Source organism: Apiospora marii (assembly GCF_038362585.1).
Source record: "Apiospora marii strain CBS 49790 chromosome Unknown utg000003l_segment0_segment0, whole genome shotgun sequence".
Lineage (NCBI taxonomy): Eukaryota > Fungi > Ascomycota > Sordariomycetes > Amphisphaeriales > Apiosporaceae > Apiospora > Apiospora marii.
The window spans coordinates 2,417,203-2,444,328 of NW_027117374.1; the positions used below are offsets into that span (position 1 = coordinate 2,417,203).

A 27,126-nucleotide genomic window follows, 5' to 3' on the forward strand; every position below is an offset into this window, starting at 1 on the left:
TCCTGCGCTCATGTGCTGGGCCTATGCATGACGTGGCAATGACGGACGAAATCGAGGGTCGGTGTGGTAGGCAGTAGAGGAGGGCTGGGAAGCAGTCCTAAGGAGGGTTGATGCAAGTTGGAGCGGAGCATCGCGCGGTTTTCTTCTAGGAATCGCGATCTACTAGGGGGTAAACGAGAGGACGGCAGATGATAAACGGAGAAAGAGAAGTACAATTGACACGCTCGATGTAGCCTCGGCGTGAGACTCGCGTTGAGAGTCATTGTCATGCAAGCTTCTACATCTATCTGTCTTACTCACCCCCCCCCCCCCAACCAACTCCCCCTTATTTTCTGCTCGGGCAGCCAAATCAGTGATGCAAAATCGAAAGAAAGAAAAGACAAACGTATCTATAAGCTATACTATTTCCCCTCGCTCATTTTTCGCAGGTGGGTAGTGGTCTACAGCAGTCTCTCTAACACTCATACTCCCTCCCTATCATGCGCCATCACAACGGCCAGCATACTCAGCGCCGCCCTTTAGCGCCCAAAGGCAGTCCCCACCCCAAAATCCTGGCACCGCACCCTGACCTGAAGGGCAGTGTGAGGCCCAGACGCCAGATCACCAAGCATGCCGTAAGTCTGGACGGTATTGTACAAACCATATAATGCGCCGTTCGTTTCCCCCGATCATAAACCCCTGCTAAACTGTTCGTCATATAAAGTGCAAGCCATGTCAAGTGAAGAAAGTCAAGGTATGTGTTCAAAGGCCGGGCCGCGCCACCTGCATGTCCCTCGTACCCATAATCTAATAAGGAATCGCACGTGTGCTAGTGTGATGGAAACTTGCCGTGCACGCGCTGTACTCTGCGCGAGATAGAATGCGTCTCCAGTGTCTCCAGCGACAAGATTTCCCTGCAGACTGCCCAGGCCCATTTGGAGGCCCAAGGGCGGCGGGAGGAAGATTACAAGAGCGTCTTCGTGGCTCTGCAAACCGGAAGCGATGGCGAAGCAACCGAGCTCTTGGCACGCCTAAGGATGGGAATGGACGTCAGCGCCATCGCGGAGCTCCTGCGGGAAACCCACGACAAAGCCCCGGCCTCCTGTCCTGATGACACAGACACGCAACCGGCCACCTCAAATCCGCAAAGACCTACTTGGGAGTTGCGCGCACTCGGGAAAAGCTTCCTCGTGCCGCTGTTCGATCGCAGCATATGGGATGCCACGGAAGTAGATGGGGATGTCGAGGAAGAAGAAGGCGATACAGACATGAGCCAGTATGACACAGAAATATGGCAAGAGCCTTTATTGCAGGTAAGCCACAGCAAATCCCCATCTTACCATACTAGATACATCTGAGACATATTCTTCTAGCTCCGATGGTTCGGCAACCTGCCGTTCTCGAGCGGAGTAAAGGCGAACCACTACCCGAGGAAGGTCCAGGAGTTGCAGTTGTCGAATATTTGCAATGACATCTGGGCAGCTATGCCGGCCAACTGCCGCTCCGGAGGTACGTTGTTTATCCCCCTGACCCCTAGCAGGTAACTTTCTTTTTCGCTTTCCCTTTGCAGCTCACACGATGCAGGCTACTCCACCACGGGCTCTCTCTCGGGAATACTGGACATCGCCCGCCAGTTAATAGCCGCCGGCACCCCGGCGCGCGAAATTACGGGCGAACACCACAACGTGCTGGCCATCACCAGCTCCACCGAGTTCTCCCGGTCGTCGCTCCTGTCCCAATGGGCCGCCAGATTCATCTTCAGCGCCACGGGCGCGAGCCGCAGCCTCACGTCCATTGCCGCCGCCTGGCGTGTTTGGGTCCTGATGCGATGGCGAATCGACCCGACGCCCGAAACGTACGCGGCCATGCCGGAATGGATGCGGCCTACGATCAAGCAGCTATTGTATCCCCATGTGGAAATTGTCGACTCGATTGCCTATCCCAATCTGCGAGACGCGGTAACTTCCCGGCCCTCTATGCAGGCCCACCCCAACCTATTGTGGTTGATGGATGCATATCGAGGTTGCAGGTAGGGGGCCTCATTCTGAAACCAGCATCACACACAGCGCTTATGCTGAATGGAAGCGTCATCTAATTTTGTGTGATTGCAGATGCAGCTTTGAGATGGACTTCTCCGAAATTGTCTGTTCCAATAAGATGACCGGCCAGCCAGACTTCACGGACTCTGCAAAGGTATGTGTTTCAATGCTGAGCAATACAAGGTATAACTCCCTTGCTGGGGTGGACACTTACCAGGACTGTGAACAGGCATGCGTCGCAGACCTCGACAATTGGACAATCGGGCCAGTATTTCGTCGGTATCTGCCGAATATGGACCAGCTGGTAAACATTCGCCTTAATGACGATTTCCCGGAGCCAAGGATACTAGACGAAACGTAGTCTTTTTTATAGATCGATAGAGCGTGTTGCGATTAATCTGCTACATCTCACCCATCCATGTAATGGCCACAATACATAGATCCAGCGGCCGATTGAAGATCTGAAGCTTTCCTGGTATGACGAGAAGGGCCGTTTAGTATAGCAGCTGGAAGACGACGTTAGAAGTTAGTAGTCACCTGGTGTTCTGGTTTTATCTTTAGTTTCCCCTACCTCTCGAACACGTAATTCCCCTTACGGCGTGGCGTTTCGCCCACAGCATGAGATGTGTCGCGAGTGATGGCCCTGTCATGACCATCCTCGAACATACCGAATATATCTTAGGTGTCCTGTGACACGTTTTTGGGCAAATGGCCCCTGGTTCCGTGCCAGAGTCGACAGTAGTTGCACCAAAATCGGCGCCATGTTCGAGAAGGAACCTGGGCGGCGTTTCGCGCCAAGAGAGGATCGGGTGTCTACCAGCCCCGGAAGAACGCAATGACTATGCGCAGAGGCTTCTTCCCTGAAAAGTCTTGAGATTCCGCTGAATTGTTACGCACCGCAGAATATTGACGATATCGGTGACTTGGGACTCGACCTGCGCTGCTTTCATGACCTTCAAGCCGAAAGGGCCGCACAGGGCCGCCTAAAGGAGAGATGGAGAGCCAACGGCTGAGACGATTATGGCTCTCGCCATGAATCGTCCCTCGGACGGGCTGGGAAGAACCTGGACGGCCTGGAAGTTAGCTCAAGACGCGACGATGTACATCAGCATGGCACATGCATCAACGTGGCAGTATATCTTCATGATACTAGAGGGGCTGGCAGCAGCACGTCAAAGTCCAAGAAGAGCGGTATTGGCAAGCGGGATATAAAGGCTCAAAACGGTGTCGCAGGGGCTGTGCTGTGCTGATAACGCCAATGCGCACAATCTTGGATTCTCGGTGGCCGGGTCACACCCACGACACACATCACGCTCGTTTTTCTACGGCAGGCCCCTATAGGCTGACAAGAGGACATCCTAGCCCTAGCAGTTTGCGCCTGGGAACTTCGTTTCGACACTATCCGGGCGGCTAGGAGGTAGTCGAGCATTCCCAATTAGCGCGCGGCACGTTGGAAGGAGAAAAGCGACCCAAGCACCAAGCCCGCCTGCCCGCCGTAGCCTGGACCACTTGGACCGGAAGAATTTTGCCGACGCCGTCACCATCGCAAATAACGTAGTAATGGTCGTCGTGCACTATAGGACGAGCTTTGAAGGTTGCGACGTTGTTCCGCTCGATGTTACCGGCCAGGGTCCGGTGATGGCAGCCTCCCATGGGCTCCCGATCGGGGTCGCCGTCTCCGGTAGATCGAGGCAAACATAAATCTGTCCTGCCCAGTGAAGATCTCAATGGGTAACATTCTCCTTCAATGTTCCGATGTTCCCCCATCACTGTGGCTTCTTGTTCTGCTGAAACTCGCTGTCTTCACCGACAAACATCAAATCTCCCCATCACCGTCTTGGGGCGTGGGTGAAGGGTGGGGTGGGACCAATCCACCAAAGCGGCCGAAAAGGGACACAAACGAGGCTCTCTTTCTGGCTTTGGGTACCTTGGGTACCTTGGGAGCGTGGTTGCTACCTCGTTGCCAGTATTGGTATCACATTGCCTTTGAGAACCAACTTGCCCGGTATGTCCCAATGCTTTAGACCGGCGTGCGATGAACGCATGCAATGTAGCTGTCACATCCAAGACTCTCGAGCTTATCTAATCAGAGTGAGTTGGAAACTCCAGTAACCCTCGTGTTATGGCGGAAAACACCTGCCAACGCTGCTCGTTACAAGTGCCTGTTTGGGCAAGTGCCGAGAGCAGGCCAACCATGATCTGCCAGGGACAGGTAGACAAGCCTACTGGACAAGCTCATGCTAGACGGGTCCCGCGATGGCTGATTGGGCGACGGAGAAACTACGTGATTGACGACATCAGACGGAAATTTCGGACTGCGGCGTGCATCGATTCTGAGCCTCGAAATGGGGCGTGCTGGCCAATTTCCAGACGAGGTCATCGTCTGGAGTTGCCCATTGCTAGCCCGTCTCAGAAGCAACCTCCCCCATTGCGGCCCCACTTGCGTGTTTCCAGATGATTAACCCCTGGATATATGGGCCCCTATGCCCGACCTGGTCGATATGATCCCCCGTCATCTCTGCGTTCCACCACCTCGGCGCGAGCTCAGCGTCCGGATTGGACCAACGCACTCGCAACTCCACCTGGATCGTCGCAGATTGAGCAACAACACATGGATCCTAGACTCAAGTCATGTCAGGACCACCCGCACTGCCGGGGGGTCTGCCGGGGCGTGCCGGGACCTGCGACCTTGAGGCTCTGCGAGTCAACGGCGGGCTCCATTGTTTGATTCCCTTCTCGTCATGTCATTGGCAAGGATGCTGCTTCAAACCCCCCATCAGACATGGGACGAAACCGTTACCCAATATCAGGTACCAAGCAAGGACCCCCCTCGGTCCATGTCAGCCGACATTTGCCTGCATCTCTTCCAAGAGACGTGGGGGCCTGCCGGACTGAGATGAAGGGCTATTCGTTTTTTCGGAAGAAGCCTGGCTCTCTGACCAAGCAGTGGGGTGGGAAGGAGGGCTTGTGAGTTGTGTCCAGGAAAAGTATATAGAGAGGCCATGATTCATGTCACTCTCTGCTGTCTTTTTTGCTTCGCTCCTCAGCAATCCAGTTCAGATCACTTCCTTCCTTCGCTTTTAACCATCTTCATTCTTTACAGGTCGGTGACCTCCACATTCGTTCTACACTCTATATCGAGAATATCCACAGCCAGGTGCAACCTTTGAGCCGTTTTCCGAAACCTCCATCGCCATATACCAGCAACTCGCTATAGCCAACCGCTTCTTCAACAACATCAACCTCCGCCAAAATGCAGTACGCTCTTACTTTCGTCGCCCTCGCCGCCCCGGCTTTGGTCTCGGCCCACGGTGCCATCTCCTCTCCCAAGCCCCGTCCCGCCGGAAAGGCCATGGCCGCCGTGTGCGGACAGCAGGTGCAGAACCAGCAGTCCTCGGACGCCTTCGGCAACATCCAGGGTGAGATGCAGGTGGTGGGCAAGGACATGACGGCCGACTGCAACCTGTGGCTCTGCAAGGGTTTCCAGTTCGAGGACAACTCGGCCAACGTCCAGTCCTTCACCGTCGGCCAGAAGGTCCCCATCACCTTCGACCTGCACGCCCCTCACACCGGTACCGCCAACATCTCCATTGTCGACACCAAGTCCAACAGCATCATCGGCACGCCCCTCAAGACCTACGACACCTTCGCCTCCAACTCGGCGCCCCAGGCCGCCGACGAGAAGAGCGTCACCGTCACCATCCCCGACCTCGGCGGCAAGTGCACCACTGCCGGTGAGTGTGTCATCCAGCACTACTGGGACGCCCGCTCCATCGACCAGACCTACGAGTCCTGCATCGACTTCACCGTCGGTGGTGGCGGTGCCGGCGGTGCCGCCCCCGCCCCGTCTGCCGCCGCTCCCGCCTCCTCCGCGGCTGCCAGCAGCGCGCCCGCCCCTACCACCCTCGCCACCCAGACCCGTGCCGCCACCAGCGCCGCGGCTGCCGCCCCCACCTCCTCTGCTCCCGCTGCCGGCGGTGACGCTCCCGCTACCGGCGGATCCGGTGCCGCCCTGTACGCTCAGTGCGGCGGCAACGGCTTCTCCGGTGCCACCTCTTGCGCCGAGGGTACCTGCAAGAAGCAGAACGACTACTACTCCCAGTGCGTCCCCAACTAAGGGATACTGAATCCCGAGTTGGACAGGGTGGAATTGGTTGCAAGCTTCAGCTTTAGCTTCGTTGTATATAGGATTTCTCACATTTTCTCAAAGCATATAAGGGGGAGGAGTATTTGAACTGTGTATAGATGCAGCAAGAACTGGACATACAATAAATCTTCAGTTGTTTTCTCATTGCCAATCTGATTTCTGGTCTGACTTTCTTGCCTTCTGTGACTTTTCTCGACTTTTGTGATGATGGCGCTTTACGCTTGCTGAAAAGGAGTGTCCATCATGTAGTCTGCGTATGCCCGTAGATGCTTTGCGCAAGTTTTCGTAGGAACGAAGTGCGAAATACCAAGAAACAATATTTGATGGTCCCTATCCTTGTAGTCGCATGTCTCGTACGAATTTCTTATGTGGGAAAACTACACCGAAAACCAAGCTCGTGGGATGGCTTCAATTGATTCAAGTACATTCAGGTTACTCCAGGAAGTCTCCAGGGACGTCGGGCCCTATAATCCGCTCGGTTAGCTGGCGAAAGATCATAAAGCGAACGATTTCGGGGGCAACAACTTACCCCATACGTGCAAGCTGTCAGGCGAGGCTTTAGATCGGTGGGGAGGCTGGGTGTCGTCGACCAGATCTCCGTCTACGTAGTGTTCCATGATGTTGCCGGTAGGATCAAACCTGATAACGCTGGTCAGTATATCCGTCCCATACGTACTGATAATCCGCCACTTTGGGCGGCTGGCAGGGACTTCGTTTGCTTTTCGTTTTTGGACGTACCAGTAATCGAAGATTTGACTGCCTAGAACGTGTCTTCCAACGCCCCAGCAGTTCTTGTAACCCTTCTCCCGCAGCCAATCATGGCCCAGGACCTGGGTGTCGAAGTCATGCGTCTCAAACGAAGTATGATGGACGTGGAACTTGGGGCCTAGCAGTCGGGGCTATCATCAGTACTGCAGCAAGAAAGATATCGCACATCCTTTGAAGGCATACCTTGGTAGAAAAAGAAGCAGTGGTGGTCAACGGGATCCTTTCCACGATCCAGCCGCAAGAAGCAGGTGATATCGGTGCCAGCTTCGTCGTGCACGAGCTAGTGGGGGAGAAATGTGTCAGCGAGTCTCTTTGGATTCGGGATTCTGCTGAATCCCTAGGCGGGCCACACAAATGCAGATAAGACTTACATCACTCGCGATGAGGTTGAAGCGAGATGTGTAGAACTCGAAGTCCTTGGCGTAGTTGGTACTACAATGGCCCCAGTGCCCAAGCTTGTGCACCGGTGCCGGTCTCTTCTCAAAGCGCTGGAAGTGGTTCTTTGGCCGGTTCTTCTCCCTAGGCTATTCGAGACAAGATCACCGCATTAGTCTCTCAATGAATCATATGCTTACTCTATTCGAGATTCATGTCGCAAGAGCCAGCCCTGCCGCAGTGGGGTATAAAGGGCTCTCGCAGGGATGTATACTTACATAGTTAAAAGGCTCCTGCGGGAGCGGGATCTCGAGGACCCCAGACTGTTCCTGGCCGTAGACGAGGTGGAAGGGGAAGTTGTCGACGGGGTCGTAGAACGTGACGCACTTGCCCATGCCGGGGGCGTCCTCGAGCTCGTAGATCTTGGTGGCCTTGGGCAGCGTCTCGGACGCGTAGCGCAGCTCGTCTTCCGACTCGACGACGTAGCCAACGCCGGCGAACTCGTCCCGGTCCGCCTTGACGGCGCAGATGACCCAGGGCTCCGTGCCGTAGCCGCGGAAGTAGATCTTCTCGTCGCCGTTGACCCGCTTTTCCTCCGTGAAGCCGAAGTCGTGGAACCACTGGACCGCCTGGTTCATGTCCTTGTACTTGTAGTACGCATGGCAGATCCGGTTCAGGATGATCTTCCGGGGTGCCTCGGCAGCCATTGTGGGGAAGATTTGCCGGGAGATGTGCAGAGAGTATGCAGGAACAATACACCTTGTAGCGGAAGGGAGTAGGGAGGGAATCACCAGTCTCAAAAGGCCGTTGTGTGTAAGAGCAAGGCTTAATTTATGGGTGACTGCGAATTAAAGGAGGTGGAAAGACGGTTTCTTTAATACGGACAATGCTTTGGGGAAGGAGTGGCAGAGCATTGATATATAGGACGATGGCCAAAACACCCGGAGTCCGCCAGCTAACCCGGCCGCCCTGTATTTCCCCCGCAAAGTATCTATGAATTTAACCCAATCGAGCATATGGAGACTGGCTATAGAGCCACTGATTGGACCTATCGGAATCAATCGAGGAGAGAAAATGCCGAGTCGGCAGAGGGTCGAGGTAAAATCGATGATCAGCAGGCGGCGAAACTGGCCCATTGTCGCAATCTACTGATAGCTCACGCGGAATACGACACAGGGGACCATTACCGTCGCATCCGTCCTACGAGGGCCCTCAGAGGAGCCTCTATCCCCCGCTACAATTTGACGCAGGAGTGGTTGGAGATGCTTACAAGTCGGCATTTCGAATGGGGCCAAATGGACCGATTGATGAGTTGGAGAAACGTCTCCCTCTTTGAGTATTTGCAGATCGTACTGTACGACCCTGAGGACCAGCTGTGCGTATGTCCCAGTTGTTAGCCAGCCACGATGATTTAACGACATGCGCTACTCATGACCTTGCAGCGGCGGAAAAGGCGTAGGCAGCTAAATCCGAATCATCCCATAAATCCGAGTGATCAGTCGACGGTTGGACTCTGCTCCAGCAGGGTCAAACAGGTCAAGACCCTCTTGTCGAGACAGTGTTGGTATGGAATTGATTTCGGACATAGTTCTGAGCCCGTTACATAGAAGTTGGAGAAGTTATGGTTCCCTCCCCGCATAATTTATAGTTGTGTAGTCGTATTTCCCTCCCAAGCCTCCTCCTTTCCCTAGGTAGCTTCTGCCCTTAATGGCCTTCGCGAAGCCTGTGGGAGGTGATATATCCGTACAGTTCATGCATACAAGGTGAGTTGGAAGACATACACGAAACTTCTTCGCACACTATGTAAGCTGTAGACACTGCATGAATGAACGAGGTGAGTGAGGTCTCTGGTTAGTGCTGGATATAAAATTCCCCGCTACGGCGGAGGTAGGTACACAACCTTATTCCGCACTATTGCAGTCCCACAACCCTCTAAATTGGAACCCCATGACGACAGGCACCAGGCCCGCCCCAATTCTGCCCCCAAAAGCCCGCCTGGAAGGACAGATGCAGGGCACGGGCAGGGGTCGTCGCGACATCGCTTGCTCACTGGCCTCCCTCCAAAAGTTCAGCCCCTCCATCCATCACAGCAAACCTTGAGGCTGAAAGACAGACCAAATCCTACCCTAGTCTTACCTGCATACTGGGGGACCGTACCATCTGAATGCCACTTTGGCTTCCGCGAGCAACCTTGTCCTTCTGCTGCACTCTCTTGATCGCAATCGCTGCAATAGTCCTGCTATCCACCATAGCCCCCGAACGGGCCACTACCGATTCCTTCTTCACCCCCTCCTCCTCCACCAGCGCGTCCGCCGCAGCCGTCGCCAACATGATCAAGAAGCTCTCGAAAGCGAGCACCAACACGTCCCTCACGTCGACGGCCTCGAACTCGACGACGGACCTCGTGAGCATCAACGGCGGGGGCCCGACCCCCGTCCAGGCCCCGCCCCGCCTGCTGCCCTCGATCCTGACCGACGGCGGGCCGCTGCCGCGCCTCATCGTCTTCGACCTCGACTACACGCTCTGGCCCTTCTGGGTGGACACGCACGTGTACCCGCCCCTCAAGACGGTGCCGGGCAGCCACAACTCGGCCGCCGTCGACAAGGTGGGCGAGACTTTCGCCTTCTACAACGACGTGCCCTCGGTGCTGCACGGCCTCGGCATCGCGGGCATCAAGCTCGCCGTCGCGAGCCGCACCTCGGCGCCCGACCTGGGCCGCGAGCTCCTCAAGCTGCTGCACGTGCCCGCACTCGGGTCCATCTTCAGCGGCATCGGCGGGTCCGGCGCCGGCAAGGAAAAGGAGGCCGCCGTCTCGGCCTTCACCGCCGCCCTCGGCCGCAAGGACAAGGCGCGCCGCTCCCTCGACTTCTTCGACGCCGGGCTCGAGATCTACCCCAGCTCCAAGATCCGCCACTTCGAGGCCATCCACAAGAAGACGGGCATCCCCTTCACCGAGATGCTCTTCTTCGACGACGAGAGCCGCAACCGCGAGACCGAGAGCTTGGGCGTCACGATGCGCCTCGTGCGCGACGGCGTCTCGTGGCAGGAGGTCGAGAAGGGCATCATGGACTGGAGGAAGCGCCGGGCTGGCAGAAACTAAAGTGGTCATACAATGTACTGAGCCAGTGGAGGAGCTTCATATTACAATGGGCACAATGGGGGCAGGTATTAGAACACGGCCACTGCGGGAGGCTCTGGTCAACTTGTTTTAGAATGTGTTTATATATTTAGCGAGGCGTTTGGAGTTGGTAGATTAGCTAGCATAAGCTATGGTATATAGAAGGTAACCAAATCCGACATGCTACCCATGTCCGTCCACGCAAGATAAGTCGTCTAAATGCACGCAGGCGCCAGGATAAATGGTATAAATCTTTCGGCGGTCAAAATGCCACAAAAAGGAGTCTCGGTTATTCGTATGCTCTCTATACATGACTTGATAAGATGTCCATAGTTACTGGACCGTGGCGGTTTCTTTCGAAGGGATGTTGTCTGCTGCGGTCTTCTCGGAGAGCCCGTTCGGCGCAGTTTCCTCGCTTCCCTTCGCAGCTTCGGCAATGGAGAGTTTGTTCAGGTCCTCGGTCGCAGCATCTACAGGCTTGGGTGTCTCTCCATTTGTCGATGCAGCAGTCACTTTCGCATCCGCTGCGGCAGCTGACTCCACAGCCTTGTCCTCGCCGAACTTTTGGTTGGGGAAGGCCACGGGAATCGTGGCGACGCGCTCCTTACGTTGCTTCTTGTCCTTGGTCCCGACGGCCAGAAGCTCGAGACGCTTACCGTCGTCGTACGGCCGCCAGTACATGGGGCCCGGAGGCAGCGCCGTGTAGCCGTTCTCCCACGACATAAGGCGGGTCACCTCGGCATCGAACTTGGGCTCCTCGAAGAATTCCCATTCCATCTCGCCGCCGTATGCCTTGGGAATGTTCTTGATATCGATAAAGGAGGTCAAGACCGGCAGCACATCGGTCGGGCCGAGGATGAAGATCTTGGAGACGGTGACCGGGTCAAACCAGCGCTTGACCCAGCCCCATACTGTCGAGAAGAAGGCGGGTGCGCCGATGATGAAAATCCCTACGTTCAATCAAATCAGCAACTCAAACTTATTTAGGAAGGGGGGCTGGAGGAGGGATATGCTCACGGTCGAGAGTCTCGGGGTAATGGGCAGTCGCCAGCATACTGGCTGTCTGCATGTGCGACTTCAGGTTCCAGAACATGCGCAAGCTGACTTGGGATATGTCCACGATGTTTGTGCTCAGGGTGATGGGCGTCTCGGCATTCTCACGATCGGTGCACTGGGTGCACAGCGGCTGCGCAAACCGAGTCAGGTTCTCGTAGAGCGCAAAGAGACGCAGGAGCTTCGCCGGCGTCGTGCCATCCGTCTTGGCGTTGCTATAAGTGGTGTCGGCCGACTTCTCATATTTGGAGACCGTGTTGGAGTCGAGATGCCGTATTTGATAAACGTAGATTGGAATGCCCCTGTGCTCCCCTCCATTAGTACGCGAACACAGTGCCTGCAGGTTCTATGCTGGGAAAGTCGAGTCATACCGTCGATCGCGTCGTCCCGTAAACATGGGATACTACATGCGCCTTGGTAAGCAAATCTTGTCCGCCCACACAGCGTTTTGTTTCGGTTTGTTTCGTCTCGGAGACTCACCAGCTTCTTGGAGGTCTCGTAGGCATCTACATCGATGGTGTCATAGAGCACATCTATCTGGTTGGCGGCGCGGAACTTTTCGGTCTCGCTGAACTGGCCGTAGGCATCTTGGACTACCCACTTGCGCGCCCGGAGATATCGCCTAGATGGTTGCCCAATGGTGTCAGCTCTCTCCCACCTTTCCTCTACACAGGGCAGGACTGGGCGCATACAGTAACGTAGGGTCGTCGTGCGATGGTGGTGGTCCCGGGGTCCAAGCTTTCTTCTCTTGGAGGAAGACCTTAAAGTCTTTGAGCGCCTGCTCTTCGGACGCAGTGAGATGGCCAAGATGGCCCTGTGGATATCCGTGTTCGACCCCGCCGGCCGACGGCACCCGGTGAATCGAGCTCGATTTGGTCATGGTAGGTAGGCAAGCAAGCAAATAAGCTCTGGTGATATGGTACGAGAGTTATAGGTGAGCAAGTGGGTGAAAAAATCGGTCCAAAACTGGAAGGTTTCAGAGTATACCAACGAAGGAGTGAAGGAACAAAGGCGAGGTGTGCTACGCTGTAACAAGTTGGGATCGTGGTGTCAGTTGAGCACAGGAATAAGCAAGCTCTCAGGAAATTCCGGTAATGATGAGCAATACTGCAGGTACCCCAGTTCTGCCCGCAGTAGTATCGAGCAGCAAACAGGCCGAATTAAGTAACGACCACCAACTGTATGTATGTAGTACTATTCACTCGGCTAACCTAGCAGTAGCTGGTTAGATTGCAAGGGATTAGAAAGCAAATCTGCGTGGCGATGGCAAATCATTCTTTTCAACTCTCAACTCCGTCAGTCCCTATTGTCCGTCGTGTCCCACCTGCACCCGCTCCAGCCGTCTGGGTCTATCCAATTTTAGCGCCTGAACCTTCAGTGTATGCAGTCCCTGGGCGCTTTTTGTAGGCTAGCACTTAGGAGGTATTCACCCGGCCTGCGTGTCTGCATGTGTGTGCCGGCTAAGCTGCCCGACGCTTCTTGTACGCCAGAGGAATGACGTTTGACTAGCACTTCTGTGCGACTCGTGCGGCTGTAATGCTTATGCGGTGTCGAGATCGATCAGATTGACACGCATCTTACTGTACCTACGGCTGGTCTGCATTAAGTAGAGAACCAGGCGACAGTATGTATGTACTTGCATAGTAAGGAATACCTTAGGGAACAACGAAATGAATTAATGTCGCAGGCATCAGGTGTATGTATGGATGTTACATCCGCCCTCTCCGTCGTCGGTCGCGTGGGAAAAAACCCTCTTGACGTCAACCCATGCATCCCCTGCCTCCCTGCCAAACTATGGGCTGCACTAGTGCTGAACACATCCCTGGCCTAGTCTCCTCAGGCTCTCACCGGTGTAAGCTGACCGATTACCATTGAAGCAATTATTTTGAGACGAAATTGACTTGATCGTGAATAAATAAGACGAACTCCTGCTGACGAGTATCCTTGGCTTGCTACCACTCTACAGGGTTATTCAAGTCCTCGCTGCCAACATTGCCTCTCTCTGATATTGATGGTGATGATGGTATTCATTGTCTTACGCTAACCTAACATCCTGTCTGGATGTTACGCGGCTCTACAGCTATTGATACCGGCTGACCGGGGATACCATAAGGTTTGGTGGCATTGATTAGCACATACTTACCGCCTTTCAGCATTGGCATGGCTTGTCCCTACTTCGCACATCACTTCAGAGGCGGCACATCGGACAACCCGTAATGCTCGCCAAACGGATCCCAGCTGGGGTCGGTGTGCCTCTCGTACTCGATGCCCAGCGCCAGGTCCGCCGCCGCCGCCTCGCCCCACACGTGCCCGATCCACGCGAACACGGTGTCGACGGCGGCCGTGACCCCCGAGCCCGTGAAGACGTGCCCGTCCTGGACCCAGCGCGCCCGCGCCACCCAGTACGTCCGGGGCCCGTGGGCGACCGTGGCGGCCCAGCTGCGCTTGTTGGTCGTGGCCCGCCGGCCGTCCAGCACGCCAGCCCGCGCCGCGATGCCCGCCCCCGTGCAGGGCGCGACCAGGTACTGCAGCCGGGGGAACACGTCGGCGACGAACTGGATGGTGTTGTCCAGGTCGGGCGCCCGTGTGCCGATGCCGCCCGGGACCAGCAACATGTCTAGGTCGATGCTCTGGTCCCGCACGACGGAGTCGAAGGTGTGGCTCGGCACGATCACTTGGCCAAAGCTCGAGTTGAATGCGTTCATGGCTCGCGGCGCAGTCGAGACGGGGTCTAGAGTTGCGGCGATCATGTAGAGGTTGAGCTGCCGCTGGAGGGAGAGCAGGTTCAGCGGCTCGAGAGACGCGAAGACGTCGAACACATCGAAAGCTGGAAAGAGCACAACGCCAATGTTCTTGACTGGCTTGGCTACACACAGGATTCAGTGATCTTGCGTACTCCAATTATACCCGGATGTCTTACGGTCTGTATCATTGGATTGGCATAGTGCAGCTTGCACCAGGTAAGGAAGCAATATCGGGAGCCCAGAACCGTAAAGTTTCATGATGGCAGGTCTTCTGTGGTACTGTATGATTTCTTAAGAAGAGCTGAAGAGTCTACCGAACAGTCTGAGTTGCAACTCAAGAAGTCTCATATGCCATGGTCTTTATATACTACTATGTCTTGTGGGCTGACTTGTGCCAAGCTAGACTATTCATCCCCGCCAAGTATCGAAACAGTCTTGCCCAAGACACATCGATGCGTGGAGTATATACAATTCCGAACTGATTGGCATGCATGCACTATAGGTGAGCAAGTTAGAGCAAGTAGTACAGTAATCCAGCACACACTTTCTTTGAACAATATCTACTGTATCGGGCAACCGGTTGAGGTATTCCGTATATGTTTGACAGATCAGCCAGGGCTTCCCTTTTCTTACTTAGAATAAAAGATAAGAAATGAATGATCCAGTGGATCAGATGATGCATCACATGAGTTGAGATGACGATGAGGGGTTTGCAAGGTTGGAGTTGTATGCCCCTTCAGGTTGGAGGCGGGGCTCGACCCCGAATGTGAGTGAACCTCCCCGCTCCATCTCTCGGCTCCGTCATGCTGCGGTCTCACCGGCGATAGGTTGTACAAGCAGTAATACTTTTTCGACCATCCAGAATAAAGACGCTGCCTCCTATTTTCTGACATGGATGAACCAAGCAAAGTGTCACCGAGCAAAGCGGCAACCTCGGACTACGACCTAGCCAAGCCCCTATCCTCAGCCACCGGGCTTCGGCAGAGTCTGTCGTCATACGGGGATACGCACTTCTCGCTCTTTTTGCGAAAAGCGTTCATCAAGGCACTGGGTTACAGCGACGATGCCCTCTCTCGTCCGATTGTAGGGATCGTGAACACGTCCTCGGGGTTCAACCCTTGCCATGCGAACGGCCCGCAACTGCTCGAGGCCGCCAAGCGAGGTGTGCATCTTGCGGGCGGCCTGGCGGTCGATTTCCCGACCATTAGCCTGCATGAGTCCTTCGCGGCCCCCACGAGCATGTTCCTGCGGAACTTGATGAGCATGGATACCGAGGAGATGATCAGGGCGCAACCCGTGGATGCTGTAGTGATGATCGGGGGTAGGTACATAGCTCGTAATCGGGACTTTCGATTTGCAATGTTGCTAAATCATCATTGCTCTCCAAGGATGCGACAAAACGACTCCCGCTCAGCTTATGGGCGCCATCTCGGCCAACAAGCCGGCTATACATCTGGTCACGGGCCCGATGATGCCAGGGAGTCACAAGGGTGTCCGCATAGGGGCCTGTACGGACTGTCGAAACAATTGGGCCAAATACCGTGCTGGGGCGATTGATATAGAAGAGATCGCCGAGCTGAATGATGAGTTAGCTCCTACTGTAAGTCAAATATCTCGGTCGGGGTTAGATATGATGTGTGTTCTGAGGTTGGTCTAACGATTTGTATCCAGGCCGGCACCTGCGGTGTCATGGGGACAGCCAGCACCATGGCCTGCCTTTTGGTTGCTTTGGGAATGATGCCACTGAAGGGAGCGACGCCAGCCGCTGTATCATCAGCCCGCCTCCGCGTCGCCGAAGACGCCGGAGTCCGCGCCGTCTTCCTGGCCAAGAACCCTCACCTGACACCCCAGGCCATCCTGACTCGAGAGTCCTTCGTCAACGCCATCACCGTGCTCCAGGCCATCGGCGGCTCAACCAATGCCGTCGTGCATCTCCTCGCCATCGCAAACCGGCACCCGGCCGTCGCGGGGCAGATCACCTTGGATACGGTTGACGAGGTCGGCCGCCGCACGCCCCTGCTGCTCGACCTCAAGCCCAGCGGCGAAAACTACATGACCGACTTCCACGCCGCGGGCGGCATGCCAGCCCTGCTGCACCAGCTACGTCCCCTACTGCACCTCGACGCCTTGACCGTGACGGGCCAGACCCTGGGCCAGGAGCTGGACCTAGCAGGTTCCGTCCGGCCCCTCGCCCCCGATAGCCCCGTCAACTGCATCCGCCCCTTGGACTCCCCGCTGTACCCGCGCTCCTCGCTCGTGGTACTGCGCGGAAACCTGGCGCCGCGGGGCGCCGTTGCCAAAGCCAGCGCGTCCAAGGACCGCCGCCTGCTCGCGCACTCGGGCCCCGCCGTGGTGTTCCGGGGCACGGCGGACCTCGCGCGGCGCATCGACGACCCGGGCCTCGCGCCGGCCACGGCCGACAGCGTGCTGGTGCTGCAGGGCATCGGGCCCGTGGGGAACCCGGGTATGCCCGAGGCGGGCATGGTGCCCATCCCGCGCCGGCTGTCGGCGGAGGGGGTGGGAGATATGCTGCGCATCTCGGACGGAAGCGCATTCGAGATTTAGCCGCGTGCTTTTCGTCAAAGCACTTGCGGACTCAGGTGTGATGTGCCATCACCAGAACGTGTCAGATATCTCGGTTACCGAATTAAGTCTCGACTAATTTGCATATACGACATCTACGTACGTCTGACACGTTACTCCGAGCCCCTGACAACGAAAGGAAGAATACCCAATGCCTGCTATAGTACTCGCATGGCATTAGTCTCAATGTAAGCTCCGGCTCTCCCTGGATATCTCCGGGATGAAGAAGTTGGGCTAACGGGTAGCAGCACTAAATGCAAACAGCGCTCGGTACAGCTACCTGGACCAACGGAAATCGACATGGGTGGTTACATCGTTTCAAGGGTGTTCCCCAATACAAGTTGTGTAGAAAGCACAGTGGCGTGCTGGAGAAGACGAGGTACAAGGTGCTGTTTGCTCTTTCATCAGCTCGTTAGCGCTATATATGTTCACGCATCTGCCGGCTTGGTTGGATTGGATCTACGCTTTGCATTTATCCGAGTCTTGAAGCCGTAACGAATGTGGCCCCTAGAATGAAAGTATGGGGCGTGGGATATCATAGCTCACGAATAGGTCGGTCTTCATGACCTCGTATAGTATAATCATGCTGAAAGTTTTCGAGGTGTCAATGAATAGTGCCGTCATGTCGGCTGAGCCCAATTCGGGCCGAGATTATGTATCATCTATTATGCCTGCGTCTACATCTTCAACGGATACCTCTTCCGGATCTTGGTACCAAACCGCCCGATCAAGATCGGGATGGGGATCATGGCCACGCATATAAATCCCAATAAACTGTTGCCCCAACCTAGACCCAGATGGTCGAACAGGTCGGTCCCCGCGAGCGGCAGGAAGGCGGCCGTGAGGCTGCGGAGCACTGCGAAGGCCGCGAGACTGCTGGCCGAGTACACGGGATAGGCGTCGATGATGTAGGCCTGGGCGGACATGTAGATGCCGAACATGCCGACGCCGAGGGGCGCGAGCCCGAGGATGGGCACGATCCAGTGGGTCTGGTACTGGGCCGACCAGCCGTACCAGAAGAAGGTGAGCGGGGTGATGAATGCGTACCACATCATGATGGGCAGGCGCATCTCGGGCTCGTAGACGCCGTCGTTGCGCTTCGTGAGGCGCACCACGGTGCGGTCCGACCACATGGAGAAGGTGATGAGCCCAACGCAGTACCCGAAGCCGATGGCCAGGAAGGGCAGCCCGGACACCCCCGTGCTCCAGCCGTATTGGCCCTCGAAGACGGGCGCGACCGTGTTGTACATGAGGTAGATGGTGTCGTAGACGAAGGAGATGTAGAGCGAGAGGATGGAGATCATGGGGCACAGGAAGAGGAACTTCAGGGGCCGCGTGAGGCCCTGCCGGATGACGCCCCATGTGGAGCGCGTGCGGGTCTGCTCGGTCTCGTAGCAGGAGACGAGGTCGGGACGGCCCAGCTCTTTACGGAGGGCGGCAACCTTGCGCCGCATCAGGACCCGGCTGTTGGTCTCGGGCAGCAGGATGATGAGGAGTATGGTTGCCAAGGTGGACGGAATCATGACGATCCAGGACGTCCACCTCCAACCAATAGTGCTGGCGATGAAAGCACCAATCACTGGTCCTAGTGATGGCCCCTTTATTGCAGAAATAAACAAGATTAGCTTGATGCCGTTATTGGCTACATGGGAGACACAGTCGCCTCCTAGGCCGCCTTATGGGAAACCCTCGAGCACAAAGTAGATGGTAAAGAAACTCAAGGTATATCATGACTTACCATAGTAGGACCAATTGTCCAAATCGAGATGGCAAACCCGCGCCTTTCCACCGGGAAGACATCGGCAATGACGCTGCCCCCCAGAGTCAGCGTGGCGCTCCCGCCAATGCCGATCAGGAGCCGGAAAATGATGAGTGACGCCAGGTTAGGCGCCAGGCCTGTGCCGATGAACCAGATGCAGAAGAAGGCATTGGAGCAGGAGAGGACGACGAAGCGCCCGTAGATCTCGGACAGCGGCGAGAGGAACAGGGGCCCAATGGCGTAGCCTAGCAGGTAGATGCTCACGGGCATGGCGCCGAGCGTGGTGCTCTGGTTGCCGAACTCGGCGCTGTAGTACTTGATACCCGGCGCGAGGATGGACGAGGCTAGGGGCGTCATGAAGGTCACGAGGGCGAGCAGGCAGATGATCCAGTACTGCCGGCTCCGGGCGAAGTTCTGCGGGTTCTGAGGGTCGTCCTGGCCATCCCACCCGACTATGCCCCGGTCCAGGTCGGTGACCGGGAGGAGGGCCGGGGGCAGCTCATCCTTCTTACTGCTCTTCCTGCTGGCTTTGCTGACGATCCGCGAGATCCTGCCGCGCCGGCTCGCCTGGCTTCCGTGCTGGGAGGCAACGCGCGCAATCTCATTATACTGCGGATGAACGAGTGAAAAAGGTCAGGGGTTGACGCTTGTGAGATGGTAATTGGGGGCGAAGTCTTACCGAGTCGCCGTCAGGTCCTACAGAGTACATGGAAGCACTGCTTTTCTGGCCAGCCTCTTCAATGCGCTCCTCTTCTGCCTTTCCATCGGTACTTGGGTGCGGTTCCGGGTCGTTGCTTGTAGCCCCTGGCGCCCTGAAATGGCCGCCGGCTTTCTCTACATCTGGATTCTGAGACATCTTCTCGTTGAGACTAATATTGGCCCGGGATATGAAGATTACTAATCCAACACTTCACAATGCGATGCCTCAGGGAGTCTCAAGTAGCTTCATGAGCGTATAGGTATTGCTGCGGCGCATGGAGTATATGGCATATGAGCACAGCAAATCTCCGCATTCCTTCAGAGCGCAGATTGTACCAAGGACGGGGAGCAGGGAGAAGGAGGTTTGCTTTATACATTGGAGGCCCGGAGTGCTGGCAGGCCAGGATGATGGGCCAGGGGGCTACATGTTGACTTTACCTAGGTAGGTAGGGGGACCGATGACGGGCGGCACGACAAAGCCCGGGAATAATCAGCATGGAGGTGAATGACGGCATGAAGGGGGTATGGGGTCTTGGAAAGGCATGATGCCATTGGGCGCTTGGTGATGGGAGGATGCGGAAATGTGAAATACGGTGGTGCAAAAGCCTGGCGATCACTAACGAACTGTGCAGCCAACCCATGCATCCATCTCGTACGTATCCAACCCGATGGTGGTACAGACCCAGCTTGTCGGAACCCAATATATTGTATACACTCCCACTATATCGGCGGTGATCACACATGCTCCATGCTAAGACGCGATAAGCATCTAGCGCATGTAGTAGTGATGGAGATCTTGGTGCTTGGTCCGTGGCTGATGGGTTAGGTAGCTGGGTGGTTTGCTGAAACCTTTCAGAGTCTTTCTTACCTACAAGGAAGACCCCACGGACAGCCAGCCCCTCATCATGGCTATCTTAGCGCCAAGTGTGCTTAGCTCTTTAGGAGATATCCACCGATGGCGCTAACATCACGCTAAACCTCGGGGTTCCAGGCTTAGCCTGGTAGTATCCTTGCGACCCTCGGCAGGCGCGTTCTGCCTTTTGCCGTTTGAGGACACGCATCGCAAAAAAAGCAAAAGCATCACCACAATCACTTGTGAATTAATGGTTGCTTGGCTGAGTATACCCCCCCTCACCAAACTTCCGCATCCCCAGCAAAGGCATGCCCACGGGCGCCGACCGAAGACAACGAGGAATGAAGGCTGTGCCGTCCCGTTTATAGCCACCAACATCCCATTCAAGCCCTTGTCGCATCGCCAACTGTTGCCCGCCAGCGCCAGCGGCCAGGCTTCCAACATGTCGAGCCAACTTTCGCGATCCGAATCGCTGGGCCTTGTCGCCCTGTCGCTTGCCTGCGCAACCATATTAGCAAACACATTCTCGGGCGAAGGAGCAGGAGCACTGATTGCATCGCTGGCCCTCAGCGGCCTGGGCTTTGCTGCCAGCTATGCCATGATCCGTTGGCTGGGCCCGACCTTCGTGAAGGCTGGTCTGCAGGGCAGGGATATGGCCAAGGTCAACAACAAAGACATGCTTCCCGAGTGCATGGGCGCCATCTGCGCTGTCGTCTATCTGCTCATCATCATCGTCTTCATCCCCTTTCCTTTCTACAAGGACATCGTGCTCGCCACTAGTGGTGGTGGAAACCGCGATGTGGTCATGAACCTCGACTATGTCCAGAAGGGCCGCCTGCTGCACAAGTTCCCCCATACCAAGGTACGCAAGTCGCCGTTCTATATAACAACCCCTGCCATGCTGGCAGATATCCATTTTCCCTGCGCGACACTAATTGAACGACTTGTAGCTTGCTTCCTATCTGGCAGCCATCATCTCTCTGCAGTTCATCACCATCCTTGGTATCGGCGACGATCTCTTCGACATCCGTTGGCGGCACAAGTTCTTTATCCCCGCCTTCGCTTCGATTCCCCTTCTAGTCGTCTACTTCATCGATTTCGGCGTCACCTCGATCGTACTGCCGACCTTCCTCCAACCCTATGCCGGCCGCGAGTTGCTCGACCTGGGATTCCTCTACTATGCCTACATGGCCGCCTTCTGTATCTTCAGCCCGAATAGTATCAATATCCTGGCCGGCATCAATGGCATTGAGGTCTCGCAGTCCATCGTCATCGCCCTACTGTTGACCTTCAACGACGTGCTCTACCTCATCACGCCGTACCCGCATCCTGCGACCGACTCGCATATGTTCTCGCTCTACTTCCTGCTACCCTTCTTGGGCGTCTCCTTTGCGCTGTGGATGCACAACAAGTACCCAGCACGCGTGTTTGTGGGCGACACATACTGCTACTTCGCCGGCATGGTTTTCGTCATGGTCTCCATTTTGGGCCATTTCTCCAAGACCTTGATCCTGCTGCTGATCCCGCAGATCTTCAACTTCCTCTACAGCGTGCCCCAGCTCTTCGGGTTGATTCCATGCCCGCGTCATCGCCTGCCGCACTTCAACGCGCGGACCGGACTTCTGGAGCCGAGCGTCACGAAATGGGAGGAGAAACAGCCGAAACCCCTTATCAAATCCGGCTTGGAGCTGCTGGCCTCGCTGAAGCTGCTGCGCGTCACCAAGGACAAGGACACGGACCGGATCCTCGAGACGAGCAACTTCACCATTCTGAACTTGTGGCTCGTCTGGCGCGGCCCGCTGTGGGAAGACCGTCTCGCCTGGGAGATTACCGCGATGCAAGTCGCGGTAGGCTTGTTCGGCCTCTTTGTCCGCCACAAGCTCGCTCTGCTGGTATTCAGGGCGGATAACTGGGATCTCGGAAGCGCCGTGTAGGGACGTGCCATATTCTGAATGTCCCGGCTTGCTTTGCGGAGCGTGCGGAATGCGAAACGGGGGCTTTTGTTGTACATAGACCACCCAGAAGCCCGGAAGAAGTTGCAAAGATACCCTTTTTCTCGACTCCAAGCGGCGCCTTGGAGATTTTTTACGAGCTCTTGATTGACTACATGAATGTGTGGCTATCATGAAGCAAGCATTTTGGTAGTTGCTAATATAGGGGTCGTGTGTATAGCTGGCTGTGGGAAATGGCCATAGAAAAGGCATTTCCCTCAAATCACAGGCATATATAGAAAACTCATACATACATACGCACCCTACTGCATCATCTTAAAGTGACTGGGCTAGTTTGGATGTGACATCTAGGGTACGTGCGGGCTGAACGAAGCTCTATGCATTGCTCACGGGGTAAGATTCGATAAACAATGAAGGCGGCATGATGAACTTAATACTCTTTCTGTATTGCATTTCTCCCCATCGCCACGCCTCTGAAAGGCCGGCATTGGGAAGTGCAGACGGGGTTGATACTGTAAAGCTAATAGCTGGCTGGCTGATCCCGAGTAACGATCTCTCCCTTCCCCTCTCACTCCATCACGTACACACACATCATCCTCCCACGTGCTTGCTTGGGAGGGAGTAAACAGGAGTCAGGGGTGACCTGTTTCCGGCCCCCGCCTTGCTCCATCACTTGTCGCTCATCTCCATTATAATCGTACAAGATTCGTCTTTACCAGGGCATATGTGAAGAGATGCTTCATGATTCGACCTGTCTGTCCGTGAACTCCCATCCTCTGCCCCTCAGGAAAAGGGGAAAGAGGGTGAGAAAACAACCAAGAAACCGAACTTTTCGTCGCCCATTCTTCAAGTATCCGCCACGTCAACTCCGAGATGCCATGCCAAGCCCAGCACAGTGGTGGCTATAAAACGCTGAAATAAAAAGTTTGGCAATGATAGAAATTTCCACGTGGGAACTGTTTTAAACCCCATAATGACCCTCTGACAGGGTTCCAGGAACCGACCAACCCCATGGTCATGACCGTTATAGTGACCGAAAACCCCCCCAAACGCCGCGCAACGTACAGACGAACATCATAAAACGCCATCAACCGGCTTGTTTCTTTGAACTCGTTCAAATCCGTTTGGGGTCACGAGGAAATCGTGACTGAAACCCATATGCTATTGAACACGCCCTGTCCAACTTGGACTCTGGCTGGCACATCTGACAACCCATCTCTATATGGTACATAGAAACTCCGAATTATTGGCTTTCACGCAATAATGTGCCCAGATATCATGGCGCTTCTGAAGGCTTGTCGGCTGTATGACAGTCCGACATGGTCACATCGGCGCTCGCAGGCGACTTTGGTCCCTCGGGTACCGTGGGTGGCCTGAGCGAGGTTTCGACCGGTTTTGCTGCTGCTGCTGCCGCTGCCGCCTTGTTCATTCGACTCTTGGTGTAATCGCTCAAGCTGAGTTTCTTCTTGACCGGGCTTGGTTGTGCAGATGTGCCATTTACCGACACTTGACCGAAAGGGTTTGGTACATTGCTTGGGAAAGTTGATTGTACAATGGTCCCGGCCGCCGACGCAGGATTTGCGGCAGGGGCCGAGACGCTGGATGCATTGAACATCGAAGGTGGTGGCATTTGAACCCGCAAATCAGGCGATTTCGCCTTGGTTCCAAGACCAGTGTCCGGTGTTGTGGTGGTTGGGGATGGCCTTGTGTCTGTAGGGGATATCGGCGGGGCATCCGTCATAGCAGCGTCTGCATCAAGTTCTGCATGGTGTGGGACGACTGGCAAACTGATAACTTTCACAGCTTCAGGAGAAGGAAATCTTGCGGTTTGCTTCATTGACGGAGAATCGATGTCCATTTTCACCATTGCCAACGTGACAGAGGTAGGAGACTCTGTTATACTTCCTCGACGATCCTCCCCATCCGCACGGAGACGATGGCGGCTTTCGAGCAAGCGCTTGGATAAAGACACAATGCGCTTCTTTGGCTTAGGAAGTTCGCGTTGCGGACTGAACCATTCTCCATCCACATGATCTGTTTGTACCGAAGCATCACGATACTCCACCGGGGGTCCTTCAGATGAGCGACCCAGTTGCATCGGCCAAGGGTTCGTCGATGACTGTGGTCTGCCACGGCTGATGGTGTGCGGCGAAACTGAACTAGATGGTGAACCCGATATGCTGCGATTGGTGCCAGCGTCAACGTATCGGCGCTCGCCAATGCCATTCGGACCTTGGCTGTGTGATTTGCTAGTTCTGGCCTTGTTCGACCCAGAAGTGTTGCCGTCCGATGTACGCTTCTTCTTCCGAGCAGGCTGCTGTTGCTCCATTCGCCGAAAGGAATCTTCAACCATAGCGACTTTCCGTTTGTCCCTATCAGTAGGCTCGGTGAGTATACCCAAGGTGTCGAAAGAGCCTTGTCGTGCGGGAGTCATGTCCCGGCTTGGAGGTTTGCTGCGGGAAGATCCTGAGTCATTATCGCCTACATCGTCCAGGTGTCCCTCACTAGGGGCGCGGCTGTTTGCAGGATTTCCCGCGCTGGTGGGGGAGACAGCGTGCGTCTTGGGCTTGCGTGATTTTTTCTTGCTGCCGGTAACAGACCGCGAGTGTGACCTGGAAATGAAAGTACGGTGAAATCGAGCAAACGCGCAATCGGACCCCAGGTCGCACGCACAGCCCCCATATTCTGAAAGGATTTGGTAGAGCCACGAGGCGATGTGCTGGTAGTATTCCATTTGGCTTGGATCGTACTCTGGCTGATGATGTGCCTCTTCGTTGCGCAGTCCAAGTAGTCGCAGCATGCGGACGCTGTCGGGTTTGGGAAGGCGGAAATCCCAAGGTATCGTTATTTGTTCATTCGGAGCAATGTGGCGGTCACTGACCAGCCAGAAATGATACTCAGAGCCTCCCGACAAATACGTATCTAACACGGCATTGGGTTTGCAACTCCTCCGCACATAACGGGCAAGCGAACCTTCCTTGCGCGTGTCAATATAGAGAGGGAGATCAGGATGGAAGAAGACAAATGGAAGTGGAGAGCTGAGTTCCGCCCACCGGTTACCCGGATCCTCACAGTATTCCTTCTGTATGCCGATCTGCCCATTGAGCTCGATCAATGGTATATCCTTCTCAATGGCATGTGGTGTTGAAAGATACCGCCAATGCAAGACGGTGTCGGGGGCGACGATGTGCTTCTTTTGCTCGACGACAGGTGTCATTTTGACGGCATCTATGTTTCCGGGCAGGTTCTGGAAAACTTCGTCATATTCGCAGCCGGTTTCGTGTCGTAACTTGTCATGATCGCGGGTCCAGAGCGACAGAGCATTCGAGATAGGCAGACTAGCGAAGGAATTTGTTTGCACGATTTGCATGTCGCGGTCGTCGTTGTACAAAGACAAAAAGCCACTGGAGTATTCATGAATCTCAAAATCGACTGGAAGATCCGGTGGTGTGGTAGCAGGGCTTGGGGGGTGTCCATGGTGATTGACATTCTTCTGGCTTTCGGAAGGGCTGCGCTTTGGGGCCTGGGAGCTGATCGAGGGGTTTGGCCGATGTGTGCTCTTGGACTTCTTGTGATGAGATTCGTGGGGTTGTTTGATAGTGGAATCAGAACCGCTATGGCCATTCAGCTGAAGATCGGTCGGCTTGGATCTCTTCTTGTGGGTCTTGGACGGGGGTCGCTTAGGTTTCCTTTCGGGGACTTCTTCAGTATTGACCTTGGTCCGCCGTTGCCTTTGACGCTCATGGGCGTGCTGGCGGTTAAGCGGGCGAGGTTTGCAATCGACACAGGAATGGGCAAAGTCCTCCGCGTACGCGTCCTCGATATTATGGGGATAGAAACATTCGATGTGCTGCCAGGTATCGCATGTTTCGCAATATATCGTGTTCCCGTCATCGTCAGCAAAACCGCAGATACACTTGATGGTGTACGGTTCTTCCTCGACCGTCTCGGCCTTGCTGGGGACATGGTGTAACAAGGCCGGTGTTGACTTGGGACTGAGAACGGTCGTCTGACTCGGAGCCACGATATGGGTTTGTAGTAGATGAAGCTTTTCTGTCATAATCTAACAGAACACCTCGCGAGGTGAAGAAGTCGCGAGGGTGTCGAAGTTGCTGGAGGGGAGGAGAGCCTATTGGATGAGTCGGATTGTCATGACGAAGCCCGTCTTGTAGCGGCGCGACGAAGACAGTGGATGCAGTGCAGACCAAACTCGGACAGATGAAGTTGGCTATAGTCGTGCGCAGGACCCGAGAGGCTCTGGTTGCAAGCTGGGGTTCCCACGCATTCGCTCGAGGTCGAAAATGGCAAATACCCTCAGAGTGGATTCGAGATCGAGGAGGCCGCTATTCTTCACGGACAAAGGACACGTCGAGGCGCCGGGGGAATCTTGCAAAATAAAGCAGGCCCAACAATAGAACAGGGTCGCCTAGACACAGATTCACCAGAACAAGTCGGCCGCGAATGTTGCTGCGATGGGTGACTCGAGAATTGGAATTCGACCGCGGATAGTTGCGAGTGAACGCAGGTTCGGTTGAGACGTGGAACGGGCGAGAGGAAAAGGTTGCGCGCCTTTCGAGGAATAGACTTCGAGGGTGGATCCAGGAAGAGATAAATGCATGTAAGAGTTTCAATTCGAAGGGGAAAAGCCGTTAGGGACAGCGGCGCGTCGAGTCCGTCTTGGAAAGATAATGAAGAGAAATGTGTGTGTTTTGGAGAACAGTAGGGATTGACGAGAAGGCGTAGGTGAGTACAGATGGAGACTGGGGGGCATGAGAGGATTGAGGGTGGGCAAGGAAAAGACTTGCGTTGCTGAGAGGGAAGCGAGAGATTGGGATTGGGAAGCGGAGACTGGGATTGGACTAGGCCTAGCAGGAGCCAGCCGAGAAAGAGAGACGAAAGAGAGAGGCAAGACACACACAAAAGTGCGAGAGAAGGGAAGAGAGAGAAGGGAAAGCACCACTAGGTGTGCAGCACCACCCACTGCAGCAGCACCAAGCGTCCAGCGGCATCTAACAGCGCGGACTTACCATTAACCTACCTAGGCGTCCAGGTAGGTA

At 55.2% G+C, this 27,126-nt stretch overlaps 10 protein-coding genes across 10 annotated transcripts; 5 read left to right on the forward strand and 5 right to left on the reverse strand.

The window, feature by feature from the left end:
* Positions 1 to 479: 479 nt before the first annotated feature.
* PG985_004264 (uncharacterized protein) lies at positions 480 to 3,031 on the forward strand (the record flags this gene model as incomplete). Its single annotated transcript, XM_066824033.1, has 6 exons — positions 480 to 614; positions 813 to 1,292; positions 1,353 to 1,488; positions 1,564 to 2,008; positions 2,091 to 2,172; positions 2,921 to 3,031. The coding sequence occupies 6 exons, from the start codon at positions 480 to 482 to the stop codon at positions 3,029 to 3,031; spliced, it is 1,389 nt and encodes a 462-aa protein (XP_066687193.1).
* Positions 3,032 to 5,271: 2,240 nt separating this feature from the next.
* On the forward strand, positions 5,272 to 6,135 carry PG985_004265 (chitin binding protein; the record flags this gene model as incomplete). The annotated part of the gene is made up of 1 exon (XM_066824034.1): positions 5,272 to 6,135. One exon carries the CDS (start codon positions 5,272 to 5,274, stop codon positions 6,133 to 6,135), a length of 864 nt encoding a protein of 287 aa, XP_066687194.1.
* A 462-nt stretch (positions 6,136 to 6,597) lies between these two features.
* PG985_004266 (uncharacterized protein) lies at positions 6,598 to 8,015 on the reverse strand (the record flags this gene model as incomplete). The annotated part of the gene is made up of 6 exons (XM_066824035.1): positions 6,598 to 6,629; positions 6,695 to 6,804; positions 6,904 to 7,051; positions 7,117 to 7,213; positions 7,305 to 7,457; positions 7,587 to 8,015. 6 exons carry the CDS (start codon positions 8,013 to 8,015, stop codon positions 6,598 to 6,600), a joined length of 969 nt encoding a protein of 322 aa, XP_066687195.1.
* Positions 8,016 to 9,637: 1,622 nt separating this feature from the next.
* On the forward strand, positions 9,638 to 10,408 carry PG985_004267 (magnesium-dependent phosphatase 1 protein; the record flags this gene model as incomplete). The annotated part of the gene is made up of 1 exon (XM_066824036.1): positions 9,638 to 10,408. The coding sequence occupies one exon, from the start codon at positions 9,638 to 9,640 to the stop codon at positions 10,406 to 10,408; it is 771 nt and encodes a 256-aa protein (XP_066687196.1).
* A 351-nt stretch (positions 10,409 to 10,759) lies between these two features.
* Positions 10,760 to 12,386, reverse strand: PG985_004268 (uncharacterized protein; the record flags this gene model as incomplete). The annotated part of the gene is made up of 5 exons (XM_066824037.1): positions 10,760 to 11,376; positions 11,444 to 11,781; positions 11,851 to 11,882; positions 11,960 to 12,101; positions 12,172 to 12,386. Coding segments are annotated over 5 exons (1,344 nt in total), but the record flags the coding sequence as incomplete, so codon positions are not given.
* Positions 12,387 to 13,662: 1,276 nt separating this feature from the next.
* PG985_004269 (uncharacterized protein) lies at positions 13,663 to 14,481 on the reverse strand (the record flags this gene model as incomplete). Its single annotated transcript, XM_066824038.1, has 2 exons — positions 13,663 to 14,345; positions 14,400 to 14,481. 2 exons carry the CDS (start codon positions 14,479 to 14,481, stop codon positions 13,663 to 13,665), a joined length of 765 nt encoding a protein of 254 aa, XP_066687198.1.
* A 633-nt stretch (positions 14,482 to 15,114) lies between these two features.
* Positions 15,115 to 16,788, forward strand: PG985_004270 (dehydratase IlvD1; the record flags this gene model as incomplete). Its single annotated transcript, XM_066824039.1, has 3 exons — positions 15,115 to 15,544; positions 15,612 to 15,823; positions 15,895 to 16,788. The coding sequence occupies 3 exons, from the start codon at positions 15,115 to 15,117 to the stop codon at positions 16,786 to 16,788; spliced, it is 1,536 nt and encodes a 511-aa protein (XP_066687199.1).
* A 695-nt stretch (positions 16,789 to 17,483) lies between these two features.
* Positions 17,484 to 19,421, reverse strand: PG985_004271 (MFS general substrate transporter; the record flags this gene model as incomplete). The annotated part of the gene is made up of 3 exons (XM_066824040.1): positions 17,484 to 18,404; positions 18,545 to 19,174; positions 19,245 to 19,421. 3 exons carry the CDS (start codon positions 19,419 to 19,421, stop codon positions 17,484 to 17,486), a joined length of 1,728 nt encoding a protein of 575 aa, XP_066687200.1.
* A 1,138-nt stretch (positions 19,422 to 20,559) lies between these two features.
* PG985_004272 (uncharacterized protein) lies at positions 20,560 to 22,051 on the forward strand (the record flags this gene model as incomplete). Its single annotated transcript, XM_066824041.1, has 2 exons — positions 20,560 to 20,979; positions 21,068 to 22,051. 2 exons carry the CDS (start codon positions 20,560 to 20,562, stop codon positions 22,049 to 22,051), a joined length of 1,404 nt encoding a protein of 467 aa, XP_066687201.1.
* Positions 22,052 to 23,345: 1,294 nt separating this feature from the next.
* PG985_004273 (PHD-finger domain-containing protein) lies at positions 23,346 to 26,129 on the reverse strand (the record flags this gene model as incomplete). Its single annotated transcript, XM_066824042.1, has 1 exon — positions 23,346 to 26,129. One exon carries the CDS (start codon positions 26,127 to 26,129, stop codon positions 23,346 to 23,348), a length of 2,784 nt encoding a protein of 927 aa, XP_066687202.1.
* Between the last annotated feature and the right edge of the window lie 997 nt (positions 26,130 to 27,126).